Below are 16,622 nucleotides of genomic sequence, written 5' to 3'. Positions count from 1 at the left end.
GTCACAGTGACCGTGAAGAGTCAGAACAAAGTCACAGTGACAGAGAGCGGTCTTTATCTACAGCAGGTAAAAACAAATATAATAATAATAATAATAATCCCCAAATGGTTGAACAGATTTCACTTTTCATGTGAAGACAACTTTGTTCTCGTCTTCCTCTCATTGGTCATATTTGGTTATTAAAACCGAGGAAGCGATGCCGGGGGACGCAGCCAGTCACAGGAACCGTTAGAACTGGTGACGCAAAGCATTTCTTTGTGGAGCAGTTTCAATACAACAAACATGTCACCTTGTATAGCTTGACCTGAATCCCGCACGCAGCCACGTAACATTGCCTTAAAACCTAAGCACATCGAGTGTTTTTAGCAGCTTGGTTTATATGGCATTAGAAGCTGTCTGATGAAGCACAAGCCGAAGAACAACTGACAGCAGAGAGGAGGCGAGCCCCTGTGATATACAAGCTCGGGCTCCTAATGCCATACACAAACACCATTCTAGTTTAGAATGTAAATGAAAACTCCCAAGGTTCATTTTGAGTTATTATAATGTAGTATGTCTAGAACTAGCTTGGCAATTTATATGGCTTTTAACTGAGAACAGCTTGTCCTCTTTCAGAAAATGAACTTTGGAAATTAACATTATGCTACGTCTAAACAAACAATTCATTTTCTCAAACATATACGAAACTCAATTTTATTCCATTTCTTAAACCTATCCTACCAAAAAGTAAAAAAAAGAGTGGGTGTTTCAGAAAGTGTTAATAAGTCAAAACACAAAAGGGTCTGTTGTATTTGCATATATCTTTCTGGGGAAAAGAAGCCTAAAGGATCTCTGAAGCCCTATGTACAGCGGTAGACATATTTATATAAGTATATACCTGGTATTTACAAAATGCAGCCACTGGAGGGCTGCGCAGCATACATCATCAAACGGGAGGGCCAGGGCGTGGAAGTGCACAGCACCACCAGCACCACAACAAGAGGCCCTCAGACATTCTAGAAAATCCACTTCCCAGTCAGAAACGAAAGGGGTGAAATATCTGTGGAGGTCTGAAGCAGCTTCCCAAGCTTTCCGCCCACTGAGCTCACGGTTTACTGAGGAGGAACAATTCATGGAATTGTTTATTAAGGTGAATCGACATTTAAAAAAATAAAATAAAAACGTACACGGAAAAGAGAAGAAAAAAAATTTTTTCTATTGCAATTATATCAATATCTATGCCAAGTCCAGGTGTGGTTTGCAGCTATATAAAAACAAGACAGTGGGCCTCTCGCTTTGGCCTCCAATCACCATTCCAGTTAGATTTGGCATCTTAGCCCTTTAAAGATCTGGGATAATAAAGATACTGGATCTCATTACATAGGGTTGACTCAAACAGTGCTTAGAATACACATAATAGCCATGAATAATAAACATGGGCAGAGTTCAAGAGAGTTGCGAGACAAAATGTGGGCTTGGTTTGATAATTAGCAGGTAGATAATACATTTAGTGGCTAATTCTCATCTCAAACCCAGGCAACCTATTTAAAGTTATAAAGTTCAATCAAAACCTCACTAAATTACATACTATGCTCTGTATTCTGCAGTAAAAATATATTAAAAAAAAAACGACATTTTCCTTCATACACTGCAGGACGAGTCAGACAACTTGCAGAGTGGCTGCAGCAAGCCATGGAGCAGCAAGATTACTTTAGGTGCTGGAAGCCTTTAACGATTAGTTGACCATGCTTTTGGTGACAGGTGAAAGGCATGTGTTTGAATTATACATAGTCATTTACATACGCTGTCCCAGAAAGAAGCAGATACAAAACCCGAAAAAAAAATAAAAAAAATCTAATCAAAAATAAGCTGAGAGAGACTCGATTTCTGAATGATCAAAAATTCAAAGTGTTGTGCAGGCACTGCTGTTGCACTGTTGAAGTCAGATGTGTTGAATTTAAATTGTTCTGTGTAAAAGTTACCGTTTCACATCGCTGATGTAAATATAAAACAAACCCAATAAAAACCAAGAGGTAGTTCAACAGAATGGCTAAATGAAAGACTGAGGATGCTTGTTGTGTTGGTGTGTGCACGACGTGCACACACAGTATGTCCAGGCATTTAAAGCAGCTGTTGGTTGAATTAAATACACACAAAAACACTGTATATATCTATCTGCATATATATATATATATATATATATATATATATATATATAAAGGCAGATGTCCCATGGATAGCTTAATTTGTACTATATGACATTCCCTTGTTTACTGTGTTAACATCTGTTTGCTCTCCAAACATTCTTGGTCTTCGAACCAAGCAAGATTTCTTTAGACATCACATACATGAACACACACACACACTAGCACGCACGCACGCACACACACACTTTCTCTGTTCTGCTTGCTTCATACACCACTCCCGCTTTTAGTCCATCCAGCGCATTCTCAGCTCTCTCCCTCCATTTTACCCAGTGGGATCTCATACCATCTTCCTGCTCTACACCAGAACTTTAGGCATCTAGGAAACTTCACTGCCGAACACTTCTAACACCAGCGGAGTCAGCTGCATGCTGTGCTCCGGCCGGAAGGACAGGGAGCGGTACTGTTTGGAGTGCTCCTCGTTGAGGCTCCGCAAGTCAGCCAGCTTCTGGATCATCTTGGCATACAGCAGCTGCCCGCTAGGGTGGTGAAGCCTGATGTAGGCCTGCAGGATCTCAGACAGCCGGTCCTGAAGCGCTTCGATCCGTGCATGGTCCTGGACGCCTGGGCGGTCTGCAGCAGAGAAAGGCCAGAGGTTTAAGATTTTTATGGTGGGGAGGCAAGAGAACAGCTGATGCTAGAAAACAGAACTTTTCTATTTTCACTTTTTGGTCAGAAAGAAAACAGCTACTCCAGCTAGCTTGTAGATTAGTTTCAACATAATGTACGCATTGTATCTGTCATTATATACCACACACATGAATGTGTGTTCGGTCAGTCAGAAAATGTCTCCAATAGTGTAGACATGTACCACAATGGCATTTTTGTAAAAAAAAAAAAAAAAAACAAATAAAAACATCTAATATTCCTAAAATAAAGTTTAAGTTATTCATTCCTGCTGCCAGTTATAAAACAACACATTTGCTTAAAAAGACAGAAGAGTGCAATTCATGATAGCCTTCAACCTTTTCCTTCTTCCACACAGGTACAGTACCTGGGGAGAGCAGACAGATGGCCATCAGCAGTACATGTTCCTCCTCGTGCAGGCTGAGCTTCTTCAGGCCCACCTGGAACTTCACCAGTGGTTCCAGCAGCTCAAGAGTGTGGCCCGCTGTGAAAAATCAGCACATTTTTGTGTGATTAAGTCTTTTTGACTCATCTAGACAGAATTTTTTTTAATCTTTGTCGTTAAAGTTAACATGAATGCATGTTAGCATAATCTCACAGCAGTTAAAAAAAACATTGATGTTATCACAAGTGAATGCATTAGGAATGTCCCAATCCAACCTTAAGTATTGGATCTTAACTATTGGATTGTGCTCTACTTCAAAGCATTTTTGATTGATCATGGTCACTAAGGACACCTCACCTCCCGAATCTCTGTTATCGTACATTAGCCACAGCGGCTGGGCTTAATGCAGCACACGATGAATGAGCATAAGAACACAGATGTGCAGTGCAAGAGCAATTTCTAGACGACTGACAGAATGCATGCATTTTCTTTGCACTAATAATAATATTGTAAATTGACGGATAAATGGAAGACGATCCACACAAGGGACAACATGTACCAATCAGTGTTATGGAACAGAACGTTACCATATGCTTACTTTGATCATTTATTTCAGATGATTAAGATGCACCACTGCACTGCAGAGCTGCTGCGGTGTCAAGACTATATTTTACAACTGTTGGAGATGTATTCAATCAAAATACCTCTGACTGGTAACAGACGAAACTGACTGGGACATAAAGCCACTTTATGCTCGTTACATCGGTGGCTTTATAACCATCGGAGTAGAGCAAGGTTATTATATCTCACAAGCTGAGCTCAAAATAGGTCAGTAATATGTAGCAGGCTACACTGAGCAAAAAAACAAGAGGGCAACGTCCATGAAATTAACTGTATTGTCCGAGTAATCTGAAGTAATGTAATCTTTTCACGTCAGCTGTCCTCAAATCTGGATCCATACAGATTTTTTCATGCTGATTGGGACTGATTGAATCATTGTCAACAAGCATTTCTTAGCTGCAGCTGGGTGTAATTTATTGAGTCTAGTCGTGCGCGCGCGCACACACACACACACACACACACACACACACGCACGCACACAAACACAACTTCACAGCCATGTTACCCACAAAGTCACCTTAGAAGAGAAACAGATTGGTGACAGTTGTCTTTGCATGGGTTTTAAATGGTTGATTTAGGTAACGTTTGATTAGATCACAATTTGGAATAAATTGGAAACTTATTGATGATAGAGCATAACGAACTATAAAAAAAAAAGTTTAAATAATTTTGTAAATAAATAAAATATATATATTTTAATGGTATGCTTTGGTGTTTCTGGTTTGAGCAAGCAAGCTTGAATTAAGACTGGATCACTTTACAGTTTAAGCTTCATCACCAGCTCCTAAAGCACAGAACTCATTTCTATCATTTTTACATTGAAGTTTATTTGTGCAATGGCCTTGTTAATTTAAAATATACATTTTCAATTATACATTGATTTTTAACAAATACAACTGACCTGATGATTTTTTATTGACTTTATTTTGATTATTGTATGAAACGTTATCTACTCCAGCCTCGTTTGTGTCAAAATAATGTTTCTCCTCAAGATTCACACGGTTGCTGTTTTGCGTGGTGAGAAGGTCACAAGTAACATTCTTTGCTTGATCCCCCCTAAAAAAAAAGAAGTCTTGTTTGAAAGGTAAATGAAAGCCATGCCTACAGGGGCTCTACAGAAGTGTCAGACTGGTTGTGCTGAAACACTTTTATTAGCTGCACACGGGCTGCCATCAGTGACTTTAACTGCAGTTTGAAACTCGTAACATGAACACCTGTGGCAGCAGGCTGGCTCCCTACTTCCTGAACACTGAACATTTGTTTTAGTGACACTTTCATCTTTTCTTCCCTCAATATCTCACAGCATTATAAAAATGATCCCGACCATCGGCTCCTCTCCAGAGCTGTCAAACTGTAAACGCAGACGATCCACACTGACCTTTAGTGACGTCACTGATCTGGTATTTAAAGTCGGGCCCTCCACAGCTCCAGGACATGTCCTCCAGGTTGAAGCTCTGATTTGAGCGCAGCATGATCACCTCGATGGCACTGGACTTGAGCAGAGCAATTTGGTCTTCAGCAGTCAGCTCCCTGCAAGCGACCAAATCAACTTTACTACATCGTTCACAGTAACGTATTAAACAACCAGCATGAACAATAGAATTTTAGTCTTGTCAAACTAGGTAATAGTTACTTTGCGTAAACTTTATTTCAGTTTCTAGGCCTGTCAGTCTTTGACCTTTAATAAAACATAAACTAGGTAAACATCCTGTCTGCAGCCTCCTGCAATGAAACGTTTTAATATGTGGAGGACAAACACTTAACGTGATGTTCCATCCGTCTGCACTGCCTCAGTTAAAACCCTCCAACTTGCTATTTTTCTTTCGTAAAACGACTTCAAATGGAGTTAAACTGGCAGGAGTCGTGAGCTGAAGCCTGCAGATGTCAAGGAGAGGTCTCAGGTATTTTTCAGGGATTAGAAAGCAGATTGAAAGTGGGCAAACATTCCAACGGTAATCCATCATGTTCATCAGCCACTGTCAGTCATTATGAAACCTTTAGAAAAATACAGGCTCAACCTCGTTTCTGCCTTGACTTTGGATTGACCTCACAACACACAGCACATTTGTTCCTGTCAACACACTGACAAACACACACTCAAGCAAGGAATGTTTTCTATGTGTGAAAGGTAGGACAGAAACAACAACTTAACAACCATTGCACTTTTACTTTTACAGTAATGATCAAAAATAACAACAATAACACATCTTTAACTTGTCACTGTGGTTTAATAACCTCTCTTGTACAGTCAGAAGTTTTAAACACACATTTTTTAAGGTAAAATAAACTATTTTAAAATCTGTGATCGTCAGATTAATAACCTGTGGGTGTGAGATTATGAGTGTGCCAGCAAGAAGATGGTCTTTGTCTCAAATCAGGTAACAACCACCTCATAAACTTGAACTGATGAACTTCACACTAACAAAACGATTACTGTAAATAAGCAACCTACTTCCCTTTAGGAGCAATACATTATGTAAGACACTAAAGCAAGTCAGCCACCTGTGCACATCAGTAATCTGTGATCTTTAGACCACGACTACATGTACAACCATGATCAATTCATCTGTGGAGAAAAAAACAAGTTATAGGTGTACAAAGTCTCCCAAATACATTTAGGTCAGAAGTCACACTGAGATGAACAAATATACATGAGAGGTTGTTCTATAAAGTCAGTGAGGCAAGACTGAGGTTGTCCCTGACTGTCCTAAAAATAAATAAAATTAAAGTAACAAGAATACAACAACTCAAATAGTCCACTGTTGCATAAATCTACTGTAGGTGTTAACGAAAAAAACTGTTACACAGAACAATCCTCTCCACAAGAACACACGTACCTGAAACCAGGAATCATCTTGGCAAAGCCAATGACCTTCTGTATACTGTAAGAGACCAGGTCAGCCAGGTGAGGAAGCATCGAGAAGCCTGAGCCTTCCTCCTCACTGGAGTCAGGGCTGTTGCCATGCTCCTGATACATCATCAGGTTGTAGAAGTTCATTTTGGTGTCAACAGACTCTACAGTGACAAGGAGCAACACAGATTAGAGAAGAAGGAGAAACTGGTATTCATCTGATAATACATACAACTTATACAGACAGATAAATATTATCAATTAGTATATATTTATTACATCTGGAACCAAGGCAGAAAAAAAAAAAGATGAACTGGGACATTCTAAGAAATTTATTTGGGTGTACAGTAGTTCCTCGCTACTTCGTGGTTCGACTTTCATGGACTCGCTCTTTCGTGGTTTTTCAAAGTAAGATTGGACATGACACACAATTGGCTGATTGATGGATGAGCCGCAAGATCGGCATGGATTTTTTAAAATTGATAATAAATTATTCAAAAATATTTAGCACCTGTGTGCAGCCCACATGTGCAGGAGAAGCTCCCTCCTGCAGCAGAGACGTGGCCGAGCACTGGCAGGTGGAAGAGAGAATGAGGATCATGACATTATGTGCCCTTTTAGAGCATTTAAAGTTTAGAAACATTGTTTAGAATATTGCAAGAGTGTGGGAAGGGTTTAAAATAAACTACTACTTACTACTTGTACTACTATTTCGCAGTTTTTCACTTATCGCAGGGGGACTGAGAACAGAACCCCCCGCAATAAACAAGGGACTACTGTAATTGCACAAATAAATCATGGTTCAGTGTGTATCCAGGTTTCAGAGCGACAATTGGTACAACAGGAAAAGAGACAAATGCTACTTTTTGTTTGTTTCTTTCACTTATATATACAAAAAAAAAAACGTTTCCAAAACTAAGACCGATAAACAACCTAAAATTAGGAAGGCGTTAGCAAGTTGTACAACAAAGCAGGTTTTGTCAACGGATAACCTATAAAAAATTACAAAAAAAAACTTACTGAAGTGTCTTGATGCATGCTCAATAATCCAGGTAGAAAAATCTAAAAAAGTTAAATCTGGCCCTCTGGACATTCAAAAAACAAAACAAAGCAAAACAACAAAAAAATGTAGAAACGTTTCGTCTCTCATCCAAGAGACTTCCTCAGTCTGAGGAGCTGTATTCAGCTCAGTCTCTTAAATAGCACCTTCTCAGAGTGGATCAACCAGTTTGCTGCTGACAATCAAAACCAGCTGATCACATGGTCAAGAAGGACCATCAGCCTAACAATGGATCATTAGCACACTGATGGCTGTTTACTACTCACAGAGGGCTGAGTGATCCTAGCAATCACAGCATTGTAAGAGGGGGACAGTTGAACCCGGAGGCCTCCACCCCTGTTTAACGATGGACGATTTCTTTTCACAAAGATGGCCTCCTTTACTCCTCTCTCAAACCATCGTTCCTCTCTGTCCAGGATGTGAACATCTTCATCCCTGAAAGAGTACTGAAGTGCTTATTCGTCCAGTTTAAACTAGGCAGTGTCCTACAGGCCATGGGCCTAAAACTCCTCATCTGAAAGGTCTCTTCCTTCTTTTATTCTGTCATGGTGTTTAGAAAAGAGAGCAACAAAAAAGTGTGGCCTCTACTAGAAGAAGAGCGGCGATGGCCTGTGACTAACATAGTCTTCATCAGATTGCACACCAGACATCAGTATTGTGCTGGTTCAGTATAAATGCATGCATCATTATACATATAGATTACAAAAGCTCACATGTAAAGAAGTAAGTTGGAATACAAAACATCTGTTAGCTAAATAAATACTTTCTAAATCTTTTTATTAGTATTGTATAATTTGATCTTTTTTCCAAATTACTCCAAATAAAGGGAACAGTAGCTCAAATAGTGTGCTACTTTTTGATTTAATCTCGAGTGTAGTCTAATCATTATCACCTGGAGAGTGACTGAAAGAGTCGGAGGAGGCATCAGAGAAGGAGTGGAGAGAGGCAGCTCTGCTGGCACTTCGGGTCACCGGGCCTTCACGCACAGGAGGCTGCAGAAGAAAAAAGTACTAGAGCTCAGAATCTAAAGCTAACCAGATGCAGAATACAAAGGGTTCATTGTTAAAATGTGAACAAAATGAAAATCCTAAACAAAAGAAATCAATGTCATTCACAGCCGTGCTGGACTGGTGCCAAACATAAAATCAGTTTATTTTCTGTTTAAGCTGCCAAAGCAATAGAAACGGGTGCTAGAGTAACACCAGCTCTTTTCAGATCAAAGTACCAGTTATTTTAGTGGCCAGGCGTGGGTTTATGGGTACCGACTCGAACCATGTAATAAGGTAGGAGCCACGTTAAAAAAAAAAAAATCACGAATGAGTAGGTGAAGTTGAAGGAGCAGCGTATGCAAACCCCGTCAGCTCATTATTCCTCTTATTCTCCTGCCATATAGTCCGTGTTTGTGAAGGTTACCCAGCAAACTGCACAAAACTGCATTCTTATTTCAGGCCTTCTAATGTAAGGTTTAAAAAGTGTTTGCAACGGCATTCATTACCACTGTCAGGTGTTTTGATATCACCAGCTGACATTTCTTAATCCCTCTAAAAACATGTTCGCTGAGGTTTTCAGAAACACAGAACTCCCAGTTGCAGTAAAAAACTAAATACACAAACACAACCTGCTGTAAACAGTCTTTTTAAACAAGCCTGCTGGTATTATACCATCGGTTTGCAAAATAAATAAATAAAGCAAACACAGACCAGAGTAGAAAAGCTGTCCCAACTGTCTACGAAAACTTTAAATACACAAGAAGGTTTGAAGGAAAAGAGTTGTTAAAAGTAAAACTGTGATGTGGCTCTGATATGGTTTACTGTGGAAAAGCCAGTTCAGAGATGGTGCTTTGCCAGTTGAAACGTGACACACCACCACCGCATGGTTAAAAAAAAACAAAAAAACACTACGACACTATTAGTTTGATCACAAGATCATAAGATACAAACCCTGAAACGGCAAAAATCAGAGTAGGAGTCGTCATATGTTTTGTGGTGTGCTTCCACCAGTGTGGCAATGACTTGGCTCTGTTCGTCAGAGAGTCTGGGTCGGCGTGCTTCCTTTTCTGCTTCACGTTGCGCCTCCTCCTCCTTCCTCCGCTGAATCAGGTCCTTCTTTCTCTGCACTTCCTCATCTGTCAAAATGACTGGAGGGGCAGGACAAAGAGAGGGAGCTTTAGTATTCTACGTATAAAGGAATATTTGACTTGCAGGAAAAGTGATATTGAGACACCTTTTGTGTAAAAAAAAACCCCATAAACATAACAGATTAAAAAGTGGGTCAGGGAAGTCATTGGATCATAAATTATAAACAAGATCAACAATGAAAGCTGTTCTAAGGTACACTATGTACCTAAACACTACGATGACAGCCATGTCTATGTTGTGCTGGGTGAAAGGAGGTTGTTATTCTCTGGAGGAAGAGAATGGGAGGGGATGGGTCCATATGGAGACCCCTGCTGCACTGAACAACTGAACACATTGTCTTTGTTCTGTTTGCTCCTTGTTGTTCTAGCCGCTGAATTAGCTCACAGAAACAGAGAGAGAGAGCTGGGTCTCGACAACATGCTGCTGTTTTTGCAACAGTAACAGCGACATCAATGGCCCCTGTTTACGTACAGTAAACTATAGTGCTGTTGCCAACACTCCCAGAGACACTGGGAGACAAACAAGTTGGCAGGGTGAGACCTTTTGCATAAAAGAGGCCTGTGGACAATATGTGGATATTAGCAAAAAACAAGAAAAGATGTGCCTGCTATTTGCAGACTATGAAAACAAACATGAAACTGTAGAAAGAAGAGGCCAAGCCAGATTGCACATTAGGTGTTTAAACTTGAGATGTGGTATACTTTACACAATACAGGGAGGCTCCACTTGTTTAAACAGAACATGTAAACACTCTAAAAGGGCAAAGACCCAGAGATACTTAACCTCAGGCCAAATATTACATAATAATTTTCAGGAGGGACAGAGGGTCCTCAAAAACAGCAAACACCAGTAGTACAATTAGAAAAGGTATTTGTTTTAATTTGTTTGTCTCATCTGTAAAATTCAGCTCTATCGTGATGAAAACACACTGGACGTGTATCAGAGGCAACTTTTGTATCAGTCTTGAATATTAGCAGCTCATTTAATAATAATAATTCATCATAGAATCTATTTTCAGATCCATCAATAATCTAATGAGGTCTAATTATGTAAAAAAAAAATACTACTAAGCAATGAAAGTGCCGTTCTACATGGTGATTCATTTAAGTCCCTTAGGTAAACAACCTTTTACACCATGTTCAAGAAAAAAATTATAGGCTGTGGGCTTTGTAAGTGAAGACGTATATGTCAGCTGTTTTACTTACACTCTTTCATCATGCCAATGTCCACACAGCGTTTGAGCCTGCATGCCTGGCAGTGGCGCCTGTTGTCCTTGGTGATGGTGCAACTGCCATTAAAGGGACATGTGAAGGAGGCCTTACGCTTCATGCTGCGCCTAAACAACCGGCAAACATTAGAAAATATATTAAAACATGCAGATTTCAGAACACAAAAAGACCAATTTATTGGTTTAAGAGTTTAAATTTAAAGGTCTTGTGCCTCTGTATGAACGTCAGTGTTTGTGCTTAGAATTGTTTGTAACCAGACTTTAATACAAGGCAGTGAGAAACTTAAAATTGTTTCTCACAAATAATAAACAAGGCAGAATTCGATACTTTTCACCTTTAAGCCTGACAAGTTTCCAGGAAAATAATGTGGATACGTGCCAAAGAAACCAGGCGTAAAAGACGGGTCTCGTCAGAGTGACGCAAACCGTAATGGTTAGGCACAGGAACGCACAAACATTTATCCACGTACGTGAACCAAAAAAACACAGGCGAGCATGCTTTGTGAGAGTTCAAACGAGGGCCAGCTGAGAGACGAGGAAGGAGATTAATAAACATCCATATTTTTTTCTGCTTTACCTTTGAAAATCAACACAGCTGAGAGGAACAGATGTAAATGAACGAGTATGTGAAACAAACACACTCAGGGAGGAAAAAGTTACACACCAAAAACTATTTGGTTACATTTGTCTTTAATTAAATCAGAAACTCATGATGAGCAGCATATTTGTGCAACTATGTGGACAGCCATGTGCCATTTAGGTGTTTGTAAGCCACATGTCACTGCCTTAAGCATTGTGCAGCAGAGCCCATGTTCAGTCTATGCAAAGTGCATTTACAGTTTAAACAAAGCATACTTTAGCGTATTTAAAAAATATATGGCACTGTACCGCTCCTCAGACTGATGCAGACTAAATGCATACCTGAAAAAGCCCTTGCATCCTTCACAGGTCATAGCGTTGAAGTGGAAGCCAGTGGCTTTGTCGCCACACACGCCGCAGATCCGTGGCACATTCCTATCAAACTCATCGGAGGGCAGAGTGGATGTACTCACAACGGTAGGCTCCATCACTGAATCGGAAAGAAGAAAAACACAAATGACTGACACAGCACACAAATAAAAAAAGAGTAAATATGTAAAATTACTTCTTCATTTGTAAGTATTTGCAAATAACTTACATCAACAAAACTTTAGGCTTTTTTGTAATAAAATCTACATACATATATATATATATATATATATATACATACATACATATATATATGTACAATTTGCTATAAAAACTTTGCTGAAAGTGAATTTATCTCAAGTTCCCAAACTACTTTTAGAGTTAACTAAACTAATGTGCAAGTGTGAGAAACTGGCCATACGTATGAATTAAATGGAAAACCCATTTTTAAGTCCCTAAAGCTATATTGAGGTTATGTTTGATCACACAAAACTCCGATTATGTTTTTAACTTGGCCTTGTGAGAAGAAAAAATAAAAATAAAAAATAAAATAAAATAAACAACAAACAAGGACAAAAACAAATAACAAGGACATTCTCATAAACAAACAATCATTGTCCTTCACTAAGCTTCACTCATTTCTTTTTTTTGTTGCTTCCTTTCAGTGAAATCAAAACCGGCGATGGAAGGAGGTGCAAAACAGTCACTGAAACAATGTTCAAACTCACAAACAGCTAAAGTGAAGAGTCTACTGAATAATTTAGAATAATTTGACACAGCTTTTCATCATTCACGTCAGGTATTAAAAAGAAAAGCACCAGCTAAATGACTGTGCAAGTTTTGTTGTTGTTTTGCAGTTTAGTCCTTTCTGAGCATGACCAATACACTTTTGAACCAAATTATCTAATTCTGGACAATTACATTAACAGGATTTGTGTTTGTTATTGCAACAGAGATATCTAGGTATTGTATTTTGGCTGTGCGCATCGTGATTTGCAGTGTCTAATGATTAAATGTTTAAACAATAGCTGAAGTGGGCACTGCATACTTCAACATGGAATCTCCAATACGTCTGTTCCTGCACACTACAACACGTCGGCAAATACTTGTCAAGGGAATTCAGCTGATGGGTCAATCAGAGCTCTGATAAACAAGAGACCACAGAGTAAGGCTTCAGGCTCCTGTGAGCTTCTGACACGTAAATTTGAAGCAGAGCGGGACTTTTTCCATAAAACACAAGAAAACATAAAATTTAAACAAAAACAAATTGAGAGACTATATAAAAGCTAACATTAATGCTGCAGATGGTCTGCATAGTGATGATCATATAGTTGTTGGCTGCTGAGTAGGCAAGTATGAGATGTAAAATGTTGCTATTTCTATTTGTTTAAGTGCACAATTTGTGGTTTTCTCATCCTTTTACTTCTGAGATCAAACAGTACATTGTATGGGCACACATGATTAATGGTAAACTCATATCATGTTTGTGTGATTGCGATGAAGATGTACATGCTTCACATTTTATCCACTTGCATTTACTCAAATGAGAATTTCCATGCTTCTCTGAGGCACTGGGTATCTAGCTATTTAAAAGATAGGAAACAGTTTGTACAAATAAATGGTGTAAGATCTGACTTGTGCAATATCACTTGTGGAGTTCCTCAAGGCTCTGTACTTGGACCAAAGTTATTTATTTTATATGTGAATGACTTAGTGAATGTATCAGGACTCCTCAAATGTGTCCTTTTTGCAGATGACACCACATTTTTTTGTTTGGGTAAAGATGTAAAACGGATGTTGGAACTGATGAAGACAGAATTTGATAAAATACAAACTTGGTTTAAAATTAATAAATTATCATTAAATTTAGATAAAACTAAATACATGATATTTAGTAACAAAAAGAGAACTGTTGACGATCCATTTAAAATTGAGGGTGTTGAGATTTGTAGAGTTAATGAGATGAAATTTTTGGGTGTAATCATTGATGAACAGCTAACATGGAAAAATCACATAAATTCTGTAAGAACAAAAATATCTAAATCTATTGCAGTACTATACAAAGTCAGGGAATTATTAAATGATAAAGCTCTGTACATGTTGTATAACACAATCATTGTTCCACATTTAATCTATTGCATTGATGTTTGGGGGAAAGCGTGTAAAACATTTACAAAACCTATTTTTATTTTACAGAAAAGAGCTGTAAGAATCATCACCAGAAAGCATTACAGTCACCCATCAAGCACATTATTTCATCAACTGAAGTTATTGAAGTTCCATGATTTGGTAGATTATAGTATTTTATCAGTTATGTATAGGGCTCAAAATAACACATTACCATTAAATATCCAAAGAAATTTTGTTAAAAGACAAAGTTGTTACAATCTTAAGGGGATAGAGATATTTGTCAAACCAAAATTCAGAACTAGCCTGAAGGGAAGGTCTACCTCAATCCAAGGAGTTGGATTGTGGAATGGTCTAGAGAGTGATGTAAAAATGTCAAGTCAATGTGTACATTTAAGAAAAAGATCAAATCTAGATTGTTAAAAAAGTATATATGAAGTAGCTTAGTGTGTGTTTTGTATTAGAATTAGAAAAATTAGAAAGTTATTCATTTTGTTCTGTTACTTGAAAATTAATATGTCTGAAATAATTGTTTGAAAAAAGGGGCAGATATAATAAGATTTTTTCTTCTTTCTGCTGCCTTTCATTTTAAATTTTTTTGTATCTTTTTATATATTGTTATGGAATTGTTTTGTACTTTTTTAAAATGAATAAACTTCATACCATACCATACCATACCATACCATACCATACCATACCAGGCTGCGCATGTGTGTGAGTAGGGCTGAGCGATATGGACTTGTCTCAACTTTTTTGGGATTTGTTGACGCCATGAAATTTGGAAACAACAGATTTTTCCTTTAAAATGATACATTCTCTCAGTTTAAACTTTTGATCTGTGATTTGTGTTCTATTCTGAATAAAATATTAGATGTTGGCACCTCCACATCATTGCATTCAGTTTTTATTCACAATTTGTTTAGTGTCCCAACTTTTTTGGAATCTGGTTTGTGTGTGTGTGTGTATATATATATATATATATATATATATATATATATATATATATATATGCAGATGATACAATGGTGGTGGGATGCATCACAAACAATGATGAGTCCAGCTACAGGCAAGAGGTGGAACACCTGGAGAGCTGGTGCAGAGAGAATAACCTTCACATCAATGTGAAGAAGACAAAGGAGATGATTGTGGACTTCAGAAGGAACAAAAACACCTACACCCCCGATCATAAGAGGATCTGTATTTGTAATATTTTTTTCAATCCTTAACATGTGTTTTTTTTTTTGTCTTTCAGATATACCATGTACCTATATCTGGACCTACCATTCTGTGTTTGTCTGTCTCTCCTTCCTGTCCTCTCAAACCAGCCGGTCTAAGCAGATGGCCGCTTGTCCTGAGCCTGGTTCTGCTGGAGGTTTCTTCCTTTTAAAAGGGAGTTTTTACTTTCCACTGTTGCCACTGTGCTTGCTCAGGATGGGAGACTGCAACGAAGCCAAGATTCAACTTGTCTGCTGGATTCCTTAGATAGAGAACTTTACTAATTGACTTTTATGTTTGTGAATGTTCCTGTAAAGTGCCCTGAGACAACTTTGTTGTGATTTGGCGCTATATAAAAAAACTGAATTGAATTGAATTGAATCTGCGGTGGAAGTGGTCTACAGCTACAAGTACTTGGGTGTCCACATGAATGACAACCTCATCTGGAGCAACAACACCACCAGCCTGATCAAGAAAGCTCATTAGAGACTCTACTTCCTCAGGCGGCTGAGGCGAGCTGGTCTGGGAAGCTCAGTCCTCATCTCCTTCTACAGGTGTGCAGTGGAGAGCATCCTGTGCTCCAGCATCAATGTGTGGCATGGAGGCTGCACAGCTGCAGAAAGAAACGCTTTGCAGAGAGTGGTGAAGGCTGCACAGAAGTCTGTTGGAGTCAGTCTCCCCACCATCAGACATTTACACCTCCTGATGCAGGAAGAGGGCCACCTGCATCATGAAGGACCCCACTCACCCAGCACACACAATTTTTGCCCCGCTCCCTTAAGGAAGGAGGTTAAGAAGCATTAGTGTAGAACCACTAGACTGAGGAACAGCTTCTACCCTGAGGCTGTTAGATTCATGAATCTCTAACCAGAATAATCACTGTGAAAAAAAATCACATCATGTTGCTGCTGATCTGTTTCAATGTTGCTGCTGATCTGATTCATGTTGCTGTGTTCATGCGTGTTCATCTGCTCACACAGACTCATGCTCATGTTCGTGCTGCTGCTCAACTTAATGTTTTTATGCTATTGGTGTTTAGTGTATTTTAGTTGATGTTTTTCTTAGTTCATGTCTTAGATGTTATCATTATTTTTCTTTTACATTTTATTGTTGGATGTAACTGGGACCCTGTGTACATAATTTCGCTCCACCACATGTGGTGCAAACAACAATAAAGAATCTCTGACTCTGATATACAATATATATATATATATATATATATATATATATATATATATA

The 16,622-nt window shown here is 38.6% G+C and overlaps 1 protein-coding gene across 1 annotated transcript in view; it reads right to left on the bottom strand.

The window, feature by feature from the left end:
* Positions 1-2,223: 2,223 nt before the first annotated feature.
* The window catches only part of LOC119411698 (vitamin D3 receptor B), a 45,664-nt gene continuing 31,265 nt past the window's right edge, over positions 2,224-16,622 (bottom strand). Inside the window, exons 3-10 of the mRNA XM_037678609.1 lie at positions 12,015-12,162; positions 11,071-11,201; positions 9,668-9,864; positions 8,620-8,719; positions 6,654-6,831; positions 5,195-5,346; positions 3,178-3,294; positions 2,224-2,756 (exon numbers count right to left, since the gene is read on the bottom strand). Coding sequence (XP_037534537.1) covers positions 2,503-2,756; positions 3,178-3,294; positions 5,195-5,346; positions 6,654-6,831; positions 8,620-8,719; positions 9,668-9,864; positions 11,071-11,201; positions 12,015-12,160 — 1,275 coding nt within the window. The 5' untranslated portion in view covers positions 12,161-12,162 and the 3' untranslated portion in view covers positions 2,224-2,502. The remainder of the gene's footprint in view (positions 2,757-3,177; positions 3,295-5,194; positions 5,347-6,653; positions 6,832-8,619; positions 8,720-9,667; positions 9,865-11,070; positions 11,202-12,014; positions 12,163-16,622) is intronic.

Source organism: Nematolebias whitei, chromosome 7 (genome assembly GCF_014905685.2).
Source record: "Nematolebias whitei isolate Nwh7 chromosome 7, NemWhi1, whole genome shotgun sequence".
Classification (NCBI taxonomy): Eukaryota; Metazoa; Chordata; class Actinopteri; order Cyprinodontiformes; family Rivulidae; genus Nematolebias; species Nematolebias whitei.
The sequence above is the reverse complement of the archived record's forward strand: the minus strand, read 5'-3'. Positions and strand labels throughout refer to the sequence as shown.